This window comes from Leuresthes tenuis, unplaced genomic scaffold, assembly GCF_036924035.1.
Source record: "Leuresthes tenuis unplaced genomic scaffold, fLeuTen1.0.hap1 SCAF_15, whole genome shotgun sequence".
In the NCBI taxonomy this organism is placed as follows: domain Eukaryota; kingdom Metazoa; phylum Chordata; class Actinopteri; order Atheriniformes; family Atherinopsidae; genus Leuresthes; species Leuresthes tenuis.
In genome coordinates this window covers 29,288,202-29,304,000 of record NW_027325369.1, presented here as the reverse complement: position 1 = coordinate 29,304,000, position 15,799 = coordinate 29,288,202, and the positions used below count along the sequence as shown (strand labels likewise).

The 15,799-nt window shown below is 40.4% G+C and overlaps 1 protein-coding gene across 1 annotated transcript in view; it reads right to left on the bottom strand.

The window, feature by feature from the left end:
* alk (ALK receptor tyrosine kinase) overlaps positions 1 to 15,799 on the bottom strand; it is a 398,068-nt gene that overhangs the window by 229,456 nt on the left and 152,813 nt on the right. The window contains exon 2 of the mRNA XM_072364756.1: positions 12,249 to 12,359. Within this exon, the coding sequence (XP_072220857.1) occupies positions 12,249 to 12,359 (111 nt within the window). The remainder of the gene's footprint in view (positions 1 to 12,248; positions 12,360 to 15,799) is intronic.

Genomic DNA, 15,799 nt, shown 5'->3' with positions numbered 1-15,799 from the left:
ACTTTCTTCGACCTTTGTCAGGCCGTCTCTCTCCTTGCCGAAGTCTTGGAAACATTGCATTCTCTCTCTCTAAGAAACCTGAATCTATTGAAAGCATTGATTTGTTTTGTATGTTAAAAGTTTTGCTTTTACACTTTTGTTCAGCCTGTAAAACCCAGATACCCTTTAAACCTACACTGCCACAGTGTTGACACATGAGAGACTTTGTTGTGTCGAGCAGAGCTGCAGCATTTGATCTCATGTTTAGTAAAAAAGATAAATACATGATGTCAGAGAGCTTCTGAAATCTGTCCGTCTGCAGTGCGCACAGCTCGTGTTGCCCCTCGATGTAAAGAAAACACAACCAGCGTACCTGAACTCTGCAGCACCGGCAGGCAGCTGACAGTTTTAAGTGATTGACTTTTAACAGGAAACATTGTCCAAATGGCAGAAAAACACCTGACAAACTAATATCAAGATCCTTAAAATAATCTGTTGCATGTATGGGACAAACAGTCAAATGGCCCTAAATGGACCAATTATAAAACTGCTAATTGTTTATAGCTGTTTTTATGAATGTGAAGTTTCAAGCATGCAGAGGCAGCAGTTACTTATGATCTCTTTGGAAAATGTCCTGTTGGGATTGGATGAAGTGCAGTGGACCCTCAGACCATCTCTGCCATAAGTCCCAACAAGTGGAGCAATTGAGTCAGAGTGACATGCTGGAGAGCCAGGAAAACCGAAGTCAGCTGGGGCTATTCTTCTATCAAGGCTACTTATAAGATACGTTTGGTCACAGGAGGATGCAGTAGATGGGATGAGAATTGAGGTGCAGCAATGAAAAATCAGACCATTTGGGCTCCTTCCTCTACAGACTTGGACATCTCTACAAACTTGGCTCCATTACAACTTGATAGATGTTCCATGTTTTGTACTGGAAAGATGTGGGACTCAATGTGTGCGAGTTAATCGTTTGACAAGTGTTAAAACAGCAGGATGGTATTTATTGTGTCTGGTCTTTTTCAGCAAATAAACCTCAGAACCGACAGCGAACTTGCTCAAGAAATCATGTACTGTGGTTGTTCCACGTTTCCAAAACCATAGTTTAACAGAAACTGAGATGGTAATGATTTTTTCAGACATCACGTAAACCTATAACTATCTATGCATTAATATTTAAGCTCAAATGCGTGTTTTGTATCCTTAATTCTGACCATGAATCTATTATCTAACCCAAACCAACCAAAACTGACACTGCAGTTGAAAGACTTTTTGGATAATGCTGCTTAACGTCTGGGAAATGTTGGTTTTCTGTGACAGTCTCTACTGTAATCCCACCTAAAGAACTATGTTCCCTTCTTCTCCAACCAACTTAAGACCTTTTTAAACCAAGTTCGTATTTTTTTGGATGTATTCTGTATTGTTATCTCTCATCCAACAAAAGTCATCACGCTCAGAAAGCGTGCACACCGAGTTCGATGTGTATTATCAATACACCCTGTTGGGGTAAAAATATAATATCTTAAGAAGTAGCTGCACCTATATATTTCGACGTGTTCTCTTGAACTGCTCCTCTGTCTTATTAAGAACATTTGTGTTCCGTCAGGCATTTTTTATTTTCTTTTGCCACAAACTTTCTTTAAATTCCTTGTTCCTATATTCTTTACGTCATGCGCAGGGGCGTGCACAGACTTTTTGAAGGGCAGGGGCGGACTGAAAAAAAAAAAAGGGCACATACGCGTTATGGCTTCCGGGAGGGCACTTGAGGGCAGTTTAGCACACGTTTTGGCTCCCAAGAGGGCAGTTTAGCACATGTTTTGGCTTCCAAGAGGGCACTTTAACAAGTGTTTTGACTTCCGGTAGGGCACTTGAGGGCAGTTTAGAACACGTTTTGGCTCCCAAGAGGGCAGTTTAGCACACGTTTTGGGTCCAAGGAGGGCACTTGAGGGCAGTTTAGCACGTGTTTTGGCTCCCAAGAGGGCAGTTTAGCACACGTTTTGGGTCCAAGGAGGGCACTTGAGGGCAGTTTAGCACGTGTTTTGGCTCCCAAGAGGGCAGTTTAGCCTGCGTTTTGGCTCCCAAGAGAGCACTTTGACAAGCGTTTTGGCTTCCGGGAGGGCACTTGAGGGCAGTTTAGCACACGTTTTGGCTCCCAAGAGGGCACTTTAACAAGTGTTTTGACATCCGGGAGGGCACTTGAGGGCAGTTTAGCACGTGTTTTGGGTCCAAGGAGGGCACTTAAGGGCAGTTTAGCACGTGTTTTGGGTCCAAGGAGGGCACTTAAGGGCAGTTTAGCACACGTTTTTATTGACGAATAGATGTGATATTTTTCAGCATATAGTAAATAAACGTGTTGGTCAACAGCTAACTGTTTTCAGCCACAGTGGCATTCAGCTTAAAATCTAATCACAAACTAAATGACTTCTGGCACTTGTACAATGGGATCAGATTGAATCAGATCAGTGCCAATATTCAGCCTTCCAAAACATTTTTCTTTCCGACCAATTTTCTGCTCTGCTTGTGCTTTCAGCGTCCTCTCTGTATGAATAAATCTCTCTCTCCCTATTTATTTCACTCTAAAATATGTATTAAAAGAGTCAGAGCAATTTAGAAAAATGTGTCAGTGACCTGAGATGTTAAACTGCTTGTCCAAAAGGAGCGTCAAGCCTGCATTTAGCTGCAACGCTGTCCACTTGAGTCTTTAGAGGAATCATATAGCAGCAGTCCTTCCCATCCACTTAGTGCCAGTAATGGCAATAGATTCAGTACTTGAAGCTTGTCATTTGGCAACAAAAAAAAAGAAGAATTTGATTGCCGTGGCTCATCACCACTGGTGACCTTCAGGGCTGATGAGATGTGGAGAAGGAGAAGAATTTACAGATGTAGTGAAGGCTCATTTCCTTTGCTTCAGTAAATGTCTGTACAGGAGTGATGCATCTCTACTACTTTTATATGTGTGCTTTGTTGAGAAAGGCGCAGTTGTTCTGGCTCAAGCAGATGAAAACAAGCACACTGAGTTTCAATTTCAGTGTACATTGATTGAACCACCCATCAGAGTCTGACCTACTGGTCCTACAAACAGCAGTGGGGTGAAACAAGTGACAGAAAATGGAGCTGAACTTCACTTTGAGACATATTCTTTTCACCCATCCACAGAAACATCTCTTCACACTTCTGCTGTTAAGAAAACAATACAGAGTTATGAAATGTAACATCACAAAGCTCAAAGACAGTTTCTACCCCTCTGCCTTAAGACTGATAACCACTTTTAAGCCCCTTTCCCCTCAGTCAATCAAATTTAATTGATTACTTTTTCATTTCCCTATATGTTGATGTAGATTCTCAGTCAGCCAGGCCATGGTTGTGAAGACTAAAAGCCTTTCGGATGAAAGGATCCAACAAGCTCTTAGGATTACCCAAAAGATTTAGACTTTTTCTTTTTTTTTCACCTTTTACTGTGTGACTACTTCTGCTTGCAGGAACAAAAAGCTATGAGAACAAAACAGTGCGAGACAACGTAAGGGACCTTACAAAGGAGACTGATGCATTTTACATTTTTCACACGGCACATGCAAGATAGGATTTAAAATGAGAGTTTAGCTTGATTCAACTGTGGAAAAATAATTAGCATTTCACATTTAAGCTGATTGGCTCAGTTAAAACAGGTGCAACTGCTTGGCCACTGTAGACCATTAGAGCTATGTGGACAAACAGAGACATGATTTTAAAACCTGATCCTGTAGACTTCCCTTTTATGTGGTTAAGGGGAAATGGAACAACCACTCATCCCAGGAATCTAACCAGGTCTCATGGCTATAAATCTTCAGTTGTTATTTGTTCAATTGTACCATCCTCTCCTGCCAAAATAATTTTTGTGGGTTTTTATACATCCTCAGTTGTGTAAGAAGAGGTTAAAAATGCTTGGAATATTCATTTAATTGCAATTTGGCAGAGTCTTGACACCCACATTTCTGTGAGGAATAAGTACATTTGTAGCTTTTAAATACAGTCTGTCAGTCATGCACACAGAACTGACATGTTCTGAAACTGGTTCTCTGCACACATTTTGATATCTTCTGCATTCGAAGTGTATTAGCAGTCTCCTCATGTTTTTCCATCAGTGCTTAACATACAACTAATCATATATGCAGAGAAAAAAAAAACCTTGGCATGCTGACGAGCCAAGCACTTCTGTGTGCTGCCAAGCAAGGATGACAGATATGATTCAACTGTTGTGACCAAGATCCAGAGCTGTCATCCAATTGTAACCACCCTCTGGATGTGCAAGGTCACTAAGACCTGAACTGCCAAATGACCACAGACATGGTTTCAGATAGTTTATTCATCAAGTCACACATTTTGTCTTTTTTCACCATAATCTCCCTGAATATTTTATATCCCTTTTTGACATTTCTAAGAACTGGTTCATTTACTGATTTTTCACACTAACGCACATTTTAATCACAAGTGGGGCAGCTATTTTGAGAATTTATGGGTTACATAAAAGATATAGTTCCAGCACCCCCCCCCCCCCCCTCTTGGGTGTGTCTGCCAAAAGGTATCCTTGATTGCCCCCTAATGTGTTGGCTAAGCACTGATAATTAGAAGCAGGTCATGACAAATGGAATCCCTGCTAAAAAGTTTGTTTTAATATTTGATTTGTCCCTAAAGCACAGAATAATTGCTCGAAACACTGTACGAATTTGAATCAGATGCTCCCTGACAAACTGTAATATCACTAAGAGAAGAATTTATGAGCCTAATCTTTGTGTCCTAGAAAAGAAAACCGGGTTTCCTGAATGAAAAAACAATTCTTGTGTTGATGCACTTCAACAATTCTTTGTATGTTAAAGTTATCATTTCAAACTGTGATGGTAAATTAATTAGATTCGATGCACTCTGACCTTTTATTTTAAGCGGGTTTGAATATTGAGAGACTTAAAGGTTTTGCAGGACAGTTTGTGAGCCTTGAGACTCATTTTGAGGTACACCAAACTGCTATGGGGGGCACCTGGGGGCTGAGATACCACACTTCTCAACTTTGGGGTGAGCAAGCACGTGTATGCAAAATCTTAGAGCTCTTTACCTTACAGGGCCATCAAAACCTATTTCAATCTGCCTTGATATACTGTTAACACAATCTTTTTCACCATATAAACGATATCCAGCAAATACATTTCAACACTGCTCAATGACACTATCTGTCTCTAAGATCATTGGCCTTCCAACACACTCACCAGCCATAAAGCAATCACATCAGTCGATGTATTAAAACTTGTATTCCATGTCAAATACATGCCGTTTGCTGCTTACGTACTAATCATTGCTGCTTTTTGTGCATCAATATTCCGACTGGATTTAATAGATGTTTACAGATATTTGTTAAATGATAATTATCCTCAGAAAACCACAATAAATGTTATAAGTGGTGATTAAATGTCGTTTTCTCTGTACAGAGATGAGATGCAGCCACTTGTTTGAGCAAATATAGCACTGCTGGATGTCACCATTGCTCCATACTAATCTGATATTTCAGCTCCTTTTGAAATGAAACTAAAGCTTAATGAAACGGGTGTCGTTTCATCTCTACACTCAAGTGAATGCAATTCCATCAGTCCTGTGAATGCTTTATGAAAACAATAGGAATTATAATTATATTAATGATGTTTTTAGTGGATCTGTTAATCAAAGCCTGTTTTTTTTTATAACCAGTTCAAAGAGCTCTGAGAACAACAGGCTTTGATGATGATTAAAGGCAGTGTGTTAACACCAGCACTCCAGAGATGCGGTTACTGGTTGCAATGATGCTCAGGATATGATAGCATGAAGCTATAACGTATCATAGAATTTGCATATGCAAATCTTGAGAGTACATTTAAAGATTATAAAACTGTGAGACTCACAGTGGCCAATTACAGCTTCCTGCGTGCCATCTGTAATTAAGAAATATGATAAGTAGAGTTAAGTTAAAGGTGGGGCTAACATAATTAGACCCAGCCACTGTGATGAATGCAAAACAAAAGAACAACTAAACAAAAATGGGTGACAACTGTATCAGCATACACTGAAAAGGAGGAAGCAATACCAGTTCTGAGAACAATGCCACATATGCTTTGATGGCTAATATACTTGGGCAGTAAACAATATTGAGGCTGAAAAGAGAGCAGCCTCTCTTTTTCAAATGATGCCAGTTTTACAACTTTGTTATTGAATATTTCCAGAGGCTTGAAAATGATCAACCCAAATGAATGAATGAGCTTTGGTTCTCTAAGGAGAATTATAGTTCTGCCAAAAACAAAGAAACAAAAACTAGCAAATCAGTAACTGAACATTTTCTGAGGTGCCTGAGGAAGTGAAAAACAAGGCTGTGTGACTGGTTAATGAGCCAGTCATGACACTATGACCCTGTTCTCATTTATCAAAACAAGACTAAACGATGTGTGGTAAAATCCGACTGTGGCAATTTTCTATAGATCATCATGAGTCCAGCCCATGATACAGCTTGTACAAGCACCTTTAGCAGCGATAAGTTGAAGTAATGGTTTTCTGCGTGACGTTATCAGTCTCTCACGTGGTTGTGGAGGAATCTTGGCCCACTCTGCTTTCCAACGTTGCTTCAGCTCATTGAGGTTTGCAGCATTGGTTTATGCACAGCTGTCTTAAAGTCCCACCACAGCATTTCAGTCAGGGATGCCATAGAGATTCTGTCTGTCCGGGCATATTTATGTATTTGACTTTTTATGACCTAGATATTCAAAGTAATTTGTTTCCCCCAAAGAGAACTGGAAGGTTTTCTCAGACACATTCGGATTAATAGCTCAGTGGCAGGTGATTTTAAACAAACAACATATACTGGAAGGCAGTGGAAGCTCAAAACATAAAACATATCAATAAAAACGTCACTTTTTTCTGTTGTCACTGAACCGAATCAATGTAGTACGACTTATTTCTTTTGTTTTTCTTGAAATAAAATGATTTAATATTGATCAGCTGTGCTCCAGAAATAATTTGTATTTCCTCCATGGTTTGAAGATGAAAGATGGGTTTAAGTCATATATGTTCATAGAGTGAGCAAAAATTATTCTATTTTCTTATACAGAACCAAATCACATCATCTTTCCTGACACATAGGTAAAGTCTTTGGGTTATTAAAAGAAGAAAGATTTCCTGAGCGTGAAAAAAGAAGCAGTTGGCTTATGAACTTGGTTTTGCTGACTGCATGTGGCAGTTTTTGATTCCAGATCAGAAGGTATCAAAGTCAAATGTCAGGTTTCCCATTCCTTGTGAACTCCTCTCACCTTATCAATTCCATCCCCTCTTCATCACTACAAAGGCAGCTTGCTGGTAGGGGGTCTAGAGAAGTTCCTCACAATAGCCCCTCGAAAGCCTTGAAGATACTGAAGAAACTACTGACAACATCAAACCATAGAAAACCTTTTTACAGTAAGTTTCAGATCATAAAACAGCTTGCCATTGTTTTAGTCAATAACTAACCCGCAGCCATTGTAAGCAGCAGCACTTAGTCATCAAGCAGTCACTGAATTTCCATCACAACTGCCCCTGTAGTTTTATTCGCTACATTTTCTTTAAAAAGTGGTCCTATTCTAAGCAGCTGAACAACTACAACACAGAGGAAACACAAAAGTACTGACCGTAGTCGGCTTCCAACTTTGAAACACACTAAAACACAGAGGCTTGGTTGGTTTGCTCACAGAAACACCTTTATATTCTACATTGTTATTATCAAATTCCTAATACACTTAAAGCATTTACAAGCAGATATAATATCCAAAGCAGGGAAATCAGCGGGTGAGAGGACATACACTATATTTACTGAAGAAGATACAGAGAATTGGTATTTAATGTAGCCTTTGAGTGTGATCTTACAGTTTTAGCCACTAGATTAAGATCAGATTTTATTGTCATGTGCACGCAGGGAAATACACGGAAATTTGTCCTCTGCATTTAACCCATCAAGGTTGGCACCTGTTGAACATACATACACAGGGTCACACACTCATGATCATGGACACAGATGCCATACACTGGTGTGGTGGGCATGGGGGAACTGGGGGAACTGACACCCCTCCAGCTGTCAGTACACCAATCATTTTGAGTGGTGAGAGTGGGAATAGGACCGCCAATCTTCTAGTTATTGGACGACCCACATTCTAACCCCTTAGCCACGGCTGCCCAGAATCTCCCCACATTTCCCATAAAGTGGTGCTAGAAAGATTCTCTACTCTTTGTCTACATTTCTGCTTAAATATCACCTAAAATACACTGTAAAAGAAGATAAAGTTAAATCAAAATGTAACACTTGGTCATGTGCTGAATGATATTTGATTTTCAATTCAAATGCTTGAGAGGATCCCATGTCGTCTTTAAAGAGCGTTGATACATAGAAGTCTGATCTTCACAATAAGTTTGTGGAAATGTGTCATTGTATGAATAAAGGAGAATATTTTTGACACCTGACTTGTTAAAAGCAATCAAAGACTTTGGACTCCACTAGTCCACAGTCAGACAGATGGAGAGAAAAATCCCCAGGAGTGGTCCACTGAGAAAAACCCCTCCAAGAGCCTGTTTTGTATAATTCTGCAAGGTTGCAAAGGTATCCAGGGTAACTCAAGGTCGGTCTCATGTTGGCTGATGTTAATGTTCATCAGTTAATTATGAGGAAAATACTGAAAAACCAAGATGTTCGTCTTAGCCACTGCTCTCCCATAACGACACTGTTTCCTGATTGAAGTTTGATAAAGAGCACAGGGACAACCCAGAGGACTGCTGGAGAAAATGTCCCAGCACAGACTTTTTGGTTTAAACGAGATGTGTTATATTCAGGTTAAAAGACAACCCTACATTTCAGTATAAGAACCTTATTTTGTCTGTGAAACTTGATCGCGGCAGCATCATGGTTTGGGTCTGTTTTGCTGCATCAGGGCCAAAGCAGCATGCGATCACTAATGGAGCAATTAATTCTAAGTACAATCTTAAAGGAAGATATCAGGGAATCTGTAGTTGAAGCCAATTCCATGGGTTGAGAGCACACCAACAACTTGTTTTTGACCAAGTCAGAGTGCTGATGTGAATCCAGCAGAAAAGACTTTCACTCAAGCACATTATATGCAATTATAGATCAATTTTCTCAATAAATGGATAAAGTAAAAAAATGTTGGGAATCTGATGTTTTTGGTGAGATTGATGAATATGCCTTGTATAAGCACTTGCAACAGAACTCTATTTTTAGAGTTTTAGGCCCCCCCTGCTTTAGAAAACAAGCTTTAACCCACTACTTTGTCTCATTACACAAGAAGACCACTAACAGCTGACTGAGGCAGATGTTCTATTGTAGAGCACAGCGGCTTCTCAAGTGGCTAGCATCCATCTGACTGCATGTGTTACAGCTGGCAGCCAAAGCTAAACCAGGACAATCCATCTTGATGAGGAGAATCAGTCTCGAGTGATGAAGAAGCTGTATGTGAAGCGTTTTGCTAAACAGAAAACAGCAACAGTCTCCCCTGCAGCTGCTTTGATGGGAAGACTGTGACTTTGATTTCATTGATATCCCAGACTTAAAGTCGGCTAACCAGCACAGAAATTTAAATAATGAAGTTGGCTTACCCTGCAGCCTCTGCAGTTAAAGGCTGTTAATGGAAGCAGGGAGACTAAGGGAAGAAGAGTGGGTATGTGGGCAGCTGGTGGCAAGTGTCCAGTCAGTCTGAGTTGGCTTTTGTAGTAGTTGACAAATGCCAGCAGACAGCAGATGCTGTGGGGAGAGCTGAGATCTATCGCCTCTGCCTCAAGCCATGTTCACCATGCAATGTTGCAGTGACCTGTCCTTTCCAAAAACATTTTTCTTTGTTCCTGTGCCCTCTGATGCTGTTCTTTGTAAAACAATTCAGCACCAGCCTCTCATAGTCTGGCTAGAAGTTTTTGCATGAAGAACCAGTGACATGTAAATACATTCTCTCTGATGGGACTCTGTGAATTTGGCTTTTGTAAATATTTACCACAGAAATACAAGGCACAAATATACCCATAAACACTTCTATCTAGAATCTGTACGATTTGAAAAAGTATATCATCAAGAAAACAAGTTACATGTACATCTGTTCAGCATTTGATTAGCTTCACTGAGCTGTGCCATTATTCTACATTAGCATTCGCAGTCATGTGGCTTTCACTTCCTAGATGTAATTCTTCCTGCTCACACTCAGTTCACTAATCACCACTCAGTAAAACATAGAGGTCAACATTTTCATTGTATGAAACAACTTAAAATGTTGTTGGCTCCGTGCATCATGGGAGGATTTATTTAAAAACTGCGGGTAATCTGTTCTCAAACTGACAAACCATAGTAGGTCCACTGCAAACTGTCGCAGTCACAAGCTGCTGAAGTGAGGTGCCAAAGATTCACAGTAAAGGATGTGTTTCGTGAACAGTTAGGTGACAGTTTGTTTTTGGCAGGACTGTGAAAAATTACTCAGAAGCTGAACTCTTACCCTCCAAGAGGTTGGAGAGGGGGGGGGTTGGGTCTGGTTGGATCTTTCACTCCCCGCTGAGGGAGAAGGAGTTCATTGAAATGAGATCAGTTGTGTGGAGGATATTATGGAGAAATAGTTTTCAACATTTCCTTGGAGCCTAGCCTTAAAAATCCAGTATACAGGGCATAATATCCTTTGCTATGTCATAGGGCACTGATTTAGAGGTAGTGATGACTTAATTCTGATGCTCACTGTCCACGTCTTTCCTTATTCTTTGGTTCAAACATTAATTGTTCTGATTCCCTGCCTCCCTCTCACTTCTTTGACCCTGCTTTAGAAATAATCAGAAAACCCAGTCTCACGACAGGTTGTGAAGTGCCTCCATTGGTTTACAGCGCTTTTTACGCTGCAATTTTATAACGGAGCCAAAATAAATACACAGTTACATTAATTTGCAATGTTCCCTTCTGAATTAGCTTAAGTTTTGATTTGTCACGCACTTTCTGAGGATGGAAGCAGCTGTTTATCCTTACCTTACAACACTGCCTACTCCTGTTTTGTGTAAGAGACCTCTGGTTTGAGTCTAGTCCTGGACAATGCTTTTCAACTTCTCCTCCCATTCCCTGCTCTTTACCTTTCTTCTGTGTACCCACTTGCAAATGCTGAGGCATTAAAAGTACATGGCTAGGGTTAGAATTAATGTATACAACAACGTTTCAATACACTTTGTGTCATGATTAGACAGCGACAAATTTTCTATAGTAACAGTTTGCACACTTTTAAATTCATGAGTCTTCCCTTTAAGAATGTTTATGGGAAGGGCTACATTCATATCGAAGTGTGAAAAAATACTAAAAAGGGGACATTTGTTGTGGCATTTGTTACAATTTATGTCTCAATACTACAGTGTTGCAAATGTGCAACACCCCTAACGTTACATTAAGGTATTATTTACACAATAAAGCTATTTTCATTGCATCTATGACCTCTAAATGCAACACTGGCTCACAATCAGTTCAGATCAGTAAGTTGTGAGTAGGCCTGAACTACAAGGTCAGAGCAGCCACCCACCTCATTTGTAGGTCTGAATAGTTTCAGCACAGCCATTAGACTTTTCTAGTGGTGCATTTGAAAACCAATTTGCATGTTTTAAGTTCACTTTTGACCTATTCTGCCATCTTTTTCTAAATAAGATAGGATCCAGTATTTGAAATATCATCGAAATATCGACTATTTGGACAGTATTACACGGTACCAACTACCATGGTTACACACTGTTTGATGACCATGCAGCTGTACAGTACACCTTCCATGCACATTAACTTTAGAGTGGATAACTGTAGGTATTTTTGCTAAATTAATCTCCCCCTTTACACTCCTTGTTGTGTCAAACTCATTAAATGTTTTATTTTTGTTTTTATGGGAACTATTTATTCTATCTTTACTGGGTTTTATCGCTTTCCAGCCAACAGCTCCCCTGTTGCCCTCAAAGAGATTACCTAACACTCATTTTTATCTCTAAGAACTGTGTGTAATTGTGTAATAACTAGTTGGATTTATCTAGGTCCTTGAGGGGGACATGGACTGGCTGATCTGCAGAAACTGAGCTTTGTGATGGTGTCAGGACTGATGACAGAGGGTAGAGGAGATGGAGATGTTCATGCATGCTGATGGAAAGCTGATGCCAGGTGTCAAGGCCAATTGGAAACAAAGACCCTGTGGAGGACAGAGGTGCCTAAGCCTGTCCATCAGTCTGAGGGGGGCTGACAACGTCAGACTCACCTGACTTGGGAATGGTGTCATTTGGAAAACTTAGGTCATCCTCAGCCACCCAGGAGAAGCTCCAGTACCCTCGAGGGATGCCACCAGCAGTCCTGCCATCCAAAGATTCACCTGCAATGACAGCAATTATCCATTTTACCTTCAGAGCACATGTTGTAGGGGCACAAGTTAAATGAGGTAAAATCTACTATTACAATGTTGGGACTTTCACTTCAATAATAATTGCTTCTTGCTGAGTTCATTTAGTGTCTTTGGTGGTCACTGATTTGTATTTTAAATCACTCTCTTACGCATTGCACTTCCAGCTGATAATTCCACTAACTAGTGCAGGGACGTCCAAAGTCGGTACTCGAGGGTCGCTGTCTTGCAGGTTTTAGATATTTCCCTACTTCTACACACCTGATTCAGAAGAAATGGATCTCTTCAAAAGATTGTTCAGTTCTGCACAAGCCTGCTAATAATGCATTGATCTGAATCAGCTGTGTTGAAGCAGGGAAACATCCAAAAACCTGCAGGACAGCGGCCCTCGAGGACCGGATATGGACATCCCTGAACTAGTGGTTGACATGAAAATCAAACAACTTAGCAGTGCTCAAGTTATAATAGAAAGTGATAGTCAAGCTATAACTGGAATTTAAAGCATATTAAACAATGGTCGTCTCACCTTATGGCTCAAAGCTTAAGAAAAATCCCACTGAACCTCAACTTTTCTCAGTCAACAATACATTTACAGTATTGGAACGGCAGATAAATTCCAGTAAACAATGTCAACTGAACTTAAGGCATAGATAAAAGTCCAAAAGAGCTACATAAATTGGTTATTGGATATCAATAGGCCGCATAATTACCTGAGAGCAGGTTTGTCTAATTTTGTTTGACTCCGTCTTCACCTTTCAAACTCAAAGACCAATTATCATAAGATCGAACAGAAGTCTGATACTGTAAAGTGGATGCAACAACTTTCTCCTATACTTCTTGTACCTCTACCTTCCTTCGTCACACGCACACAAACACACACACACACACACACACACACGATCACACACAATGGTCTTTCATTTAGTCCTTAGTTCATGGATAATTACGGCTCAGTCACGGACCAATACACAGCTGCCTGCAGATGAGACTCTTGCATAAATCCTGCAGCCATTTCAAATGAGCCTTAAAGAGCAATTGATTGTAAATGCAGCCTTTCATGGCACTGAACACAGTGCACTCTGATTTTAGTCAAAAGCGACACATTATAGTCAATATTTACTTCTACTCAGCATGGCCTTCTCTGACATTTACTGTTTGAAATCTTTACAAGAGTCCCCTCATCAATTACAGTCAGGCAGTTTAATCTATTCTGTTAGCAATTAAATAATAAGTCTCTAATGTTTGTAATAAAACAGCAAAACACATGTATGGAGACATCACTGCTATGTACACAATGTATCTAATGTATAACCATGTTGCTCTAAATGAATCAAAATGACTTGATGCATCCAGATGAGAATGATAAAGAATTTCAATAAAAACATGATGGCTGCCTGCTTTTGATATTACAAAAACCACGACATAAGATACGTTTCTCTTAAAGTAATCATGGCACCATGTGTGCTGTATACGCCAAGTAAAAAGACTTGATCATGAGATAGAAAAAGGGTCAGCTGCAAAAATCTAAGTGGCTTTCATTTCCACATGAAGAGGGAGTGGGCTATCAAACTGAGATGTCTGTGCAGAGTTTTTGGAGCAACAGGAAAACAAAAAACTAAAACAGAGGAGAGGATATAACAAGATAACTTCAGGTTAAGATTAGCTGATGTTTTTCAACATGCTAATATCATTAGTTGAAACGTGAATGCACTTTCTTGTACGAACAAGTCTTTTTGCAAACACGAGTTGCTGCCTGAAGAGGCTAAGCTTGAATGTCCCTTTTTGGGAACCCTTTTCCCACCAATTGCCAGGTGGGAGGAGCTGACTGTCGTCCAATTAGAGGGCTTGGTTTAGGTTCAACGGCTGTTGACATGAGGGGAAAGTGGCTAGCTGGTTGGAAATTACATGATCTGTTGGGATGCTGCTGGAGCTGCCTCCCTAGTTGGCTGTGGGTTGCTTAAGAGCTTTTAGAAAAGCTGATGAGCCACAGGGGGAGCGGACTGCCTGACTTAGCAGCTGTTGTGTGAGATGGCTGGCTTCCTGACTGACAGGCAGCTTGGGGTAGAAGAGTTGGCTGAGTGGCTTTCATTGGAGTGCCTTTTTCTGGCTGACTGTGAGGCATGTGGGCAATATGTCATGATTTTAGCACTTTCTTCCATGAACATTCCAAGATGGTAGACATAACTCAGTATCTGCCAAGGAGAAGCACTTTTCCAGCTTCTTAAAAACAAGGACCTCTTGTTTTTGTTCATGTGTTAATAACAAGTGATTTGATACTGTTCCAGTAGCAATGCAGGTGTTCTGCTGTGGTAAACAACGCTTTTACAAGTTGAAATGATCAAACTTGTCAACACAAGAAACTGAAATGAGTCTCTTTAACGAGGGATATTGTGTTTACCTTAAAAAAGAAACTGCATTTTGTTCTAAATTAGTGTGTAGTGAAGAGAAGAGAAGTCAACTAACTCAGCCGCAGAAAGCATATGAATCTAAACAAAAAACACTGGATTTGTGAGGAACTTAAAAACACTATAAAGCATTATGGCAGAGTGAAAATAGGTTGTTAGAACTGTTTACTGTCATCAGGTCATAACCTTACACCATTCATTCAAGGATTCTGATCATTAATTCATCACTTTGTAGGTGCCTCTTTCGCAGCATCTAAATCTACACATTATTTTGGCTATGCCTCTATGAGCTGGACATGCTTGCCTGACAGATCATCTTACCCTCATAGAGATTTGATAGAAACCTTTTGTGGCCCCTCAATGACAGCCAGACACTTCCCAGAGCAACCAGCAAAATCTTGGCAGGATGATTAGGGTAATTTTTGTGAAAATGGTTTTCTTTGTTTTAGCATGACGCACCAACATTCTTATGGATGGAATTACCGTATTTTGCGCACTATAAGGCTCACCTGATTATAAAGCGCACCCTCCATTATGGGGTCCATTTCTGTACTTAACCCATACATAAGGCGCACCTGATTATAAGGCGTACGTATTACCTAATGTTCTCCGATTGGTTTATCGCTGCCAGCACACGTAGGGTATGTATTACGTCCCTGTGTCAGCGGGTAATGGTCCGACGATCAAGGACAACATTGTCGGTGGTTTTTACACTTATAAACTGCACATCAGTCTGCATCACCTATCTCAGACTGAAGAACAGGCACTCACTGGGACATGGGCAAAAGCATTAATGATGACTCGATTCAATCGTTAAGTACGAGCTTGATACAACCTTCGCCCCATTCAGAGTGGATGGCTGGGATCCGCCTAACCCTTGATTCACACCGAACGCAAAGTGAGCGACAGAAGTGGCCAGTTGCCATTCTTTTCCAATGTATGAGAGCGAAGAGGCGCGGCAAAAGTGAACGTGGCGGTGAGCGGCGCGGAGGGAGAGTGGTGAGTAAT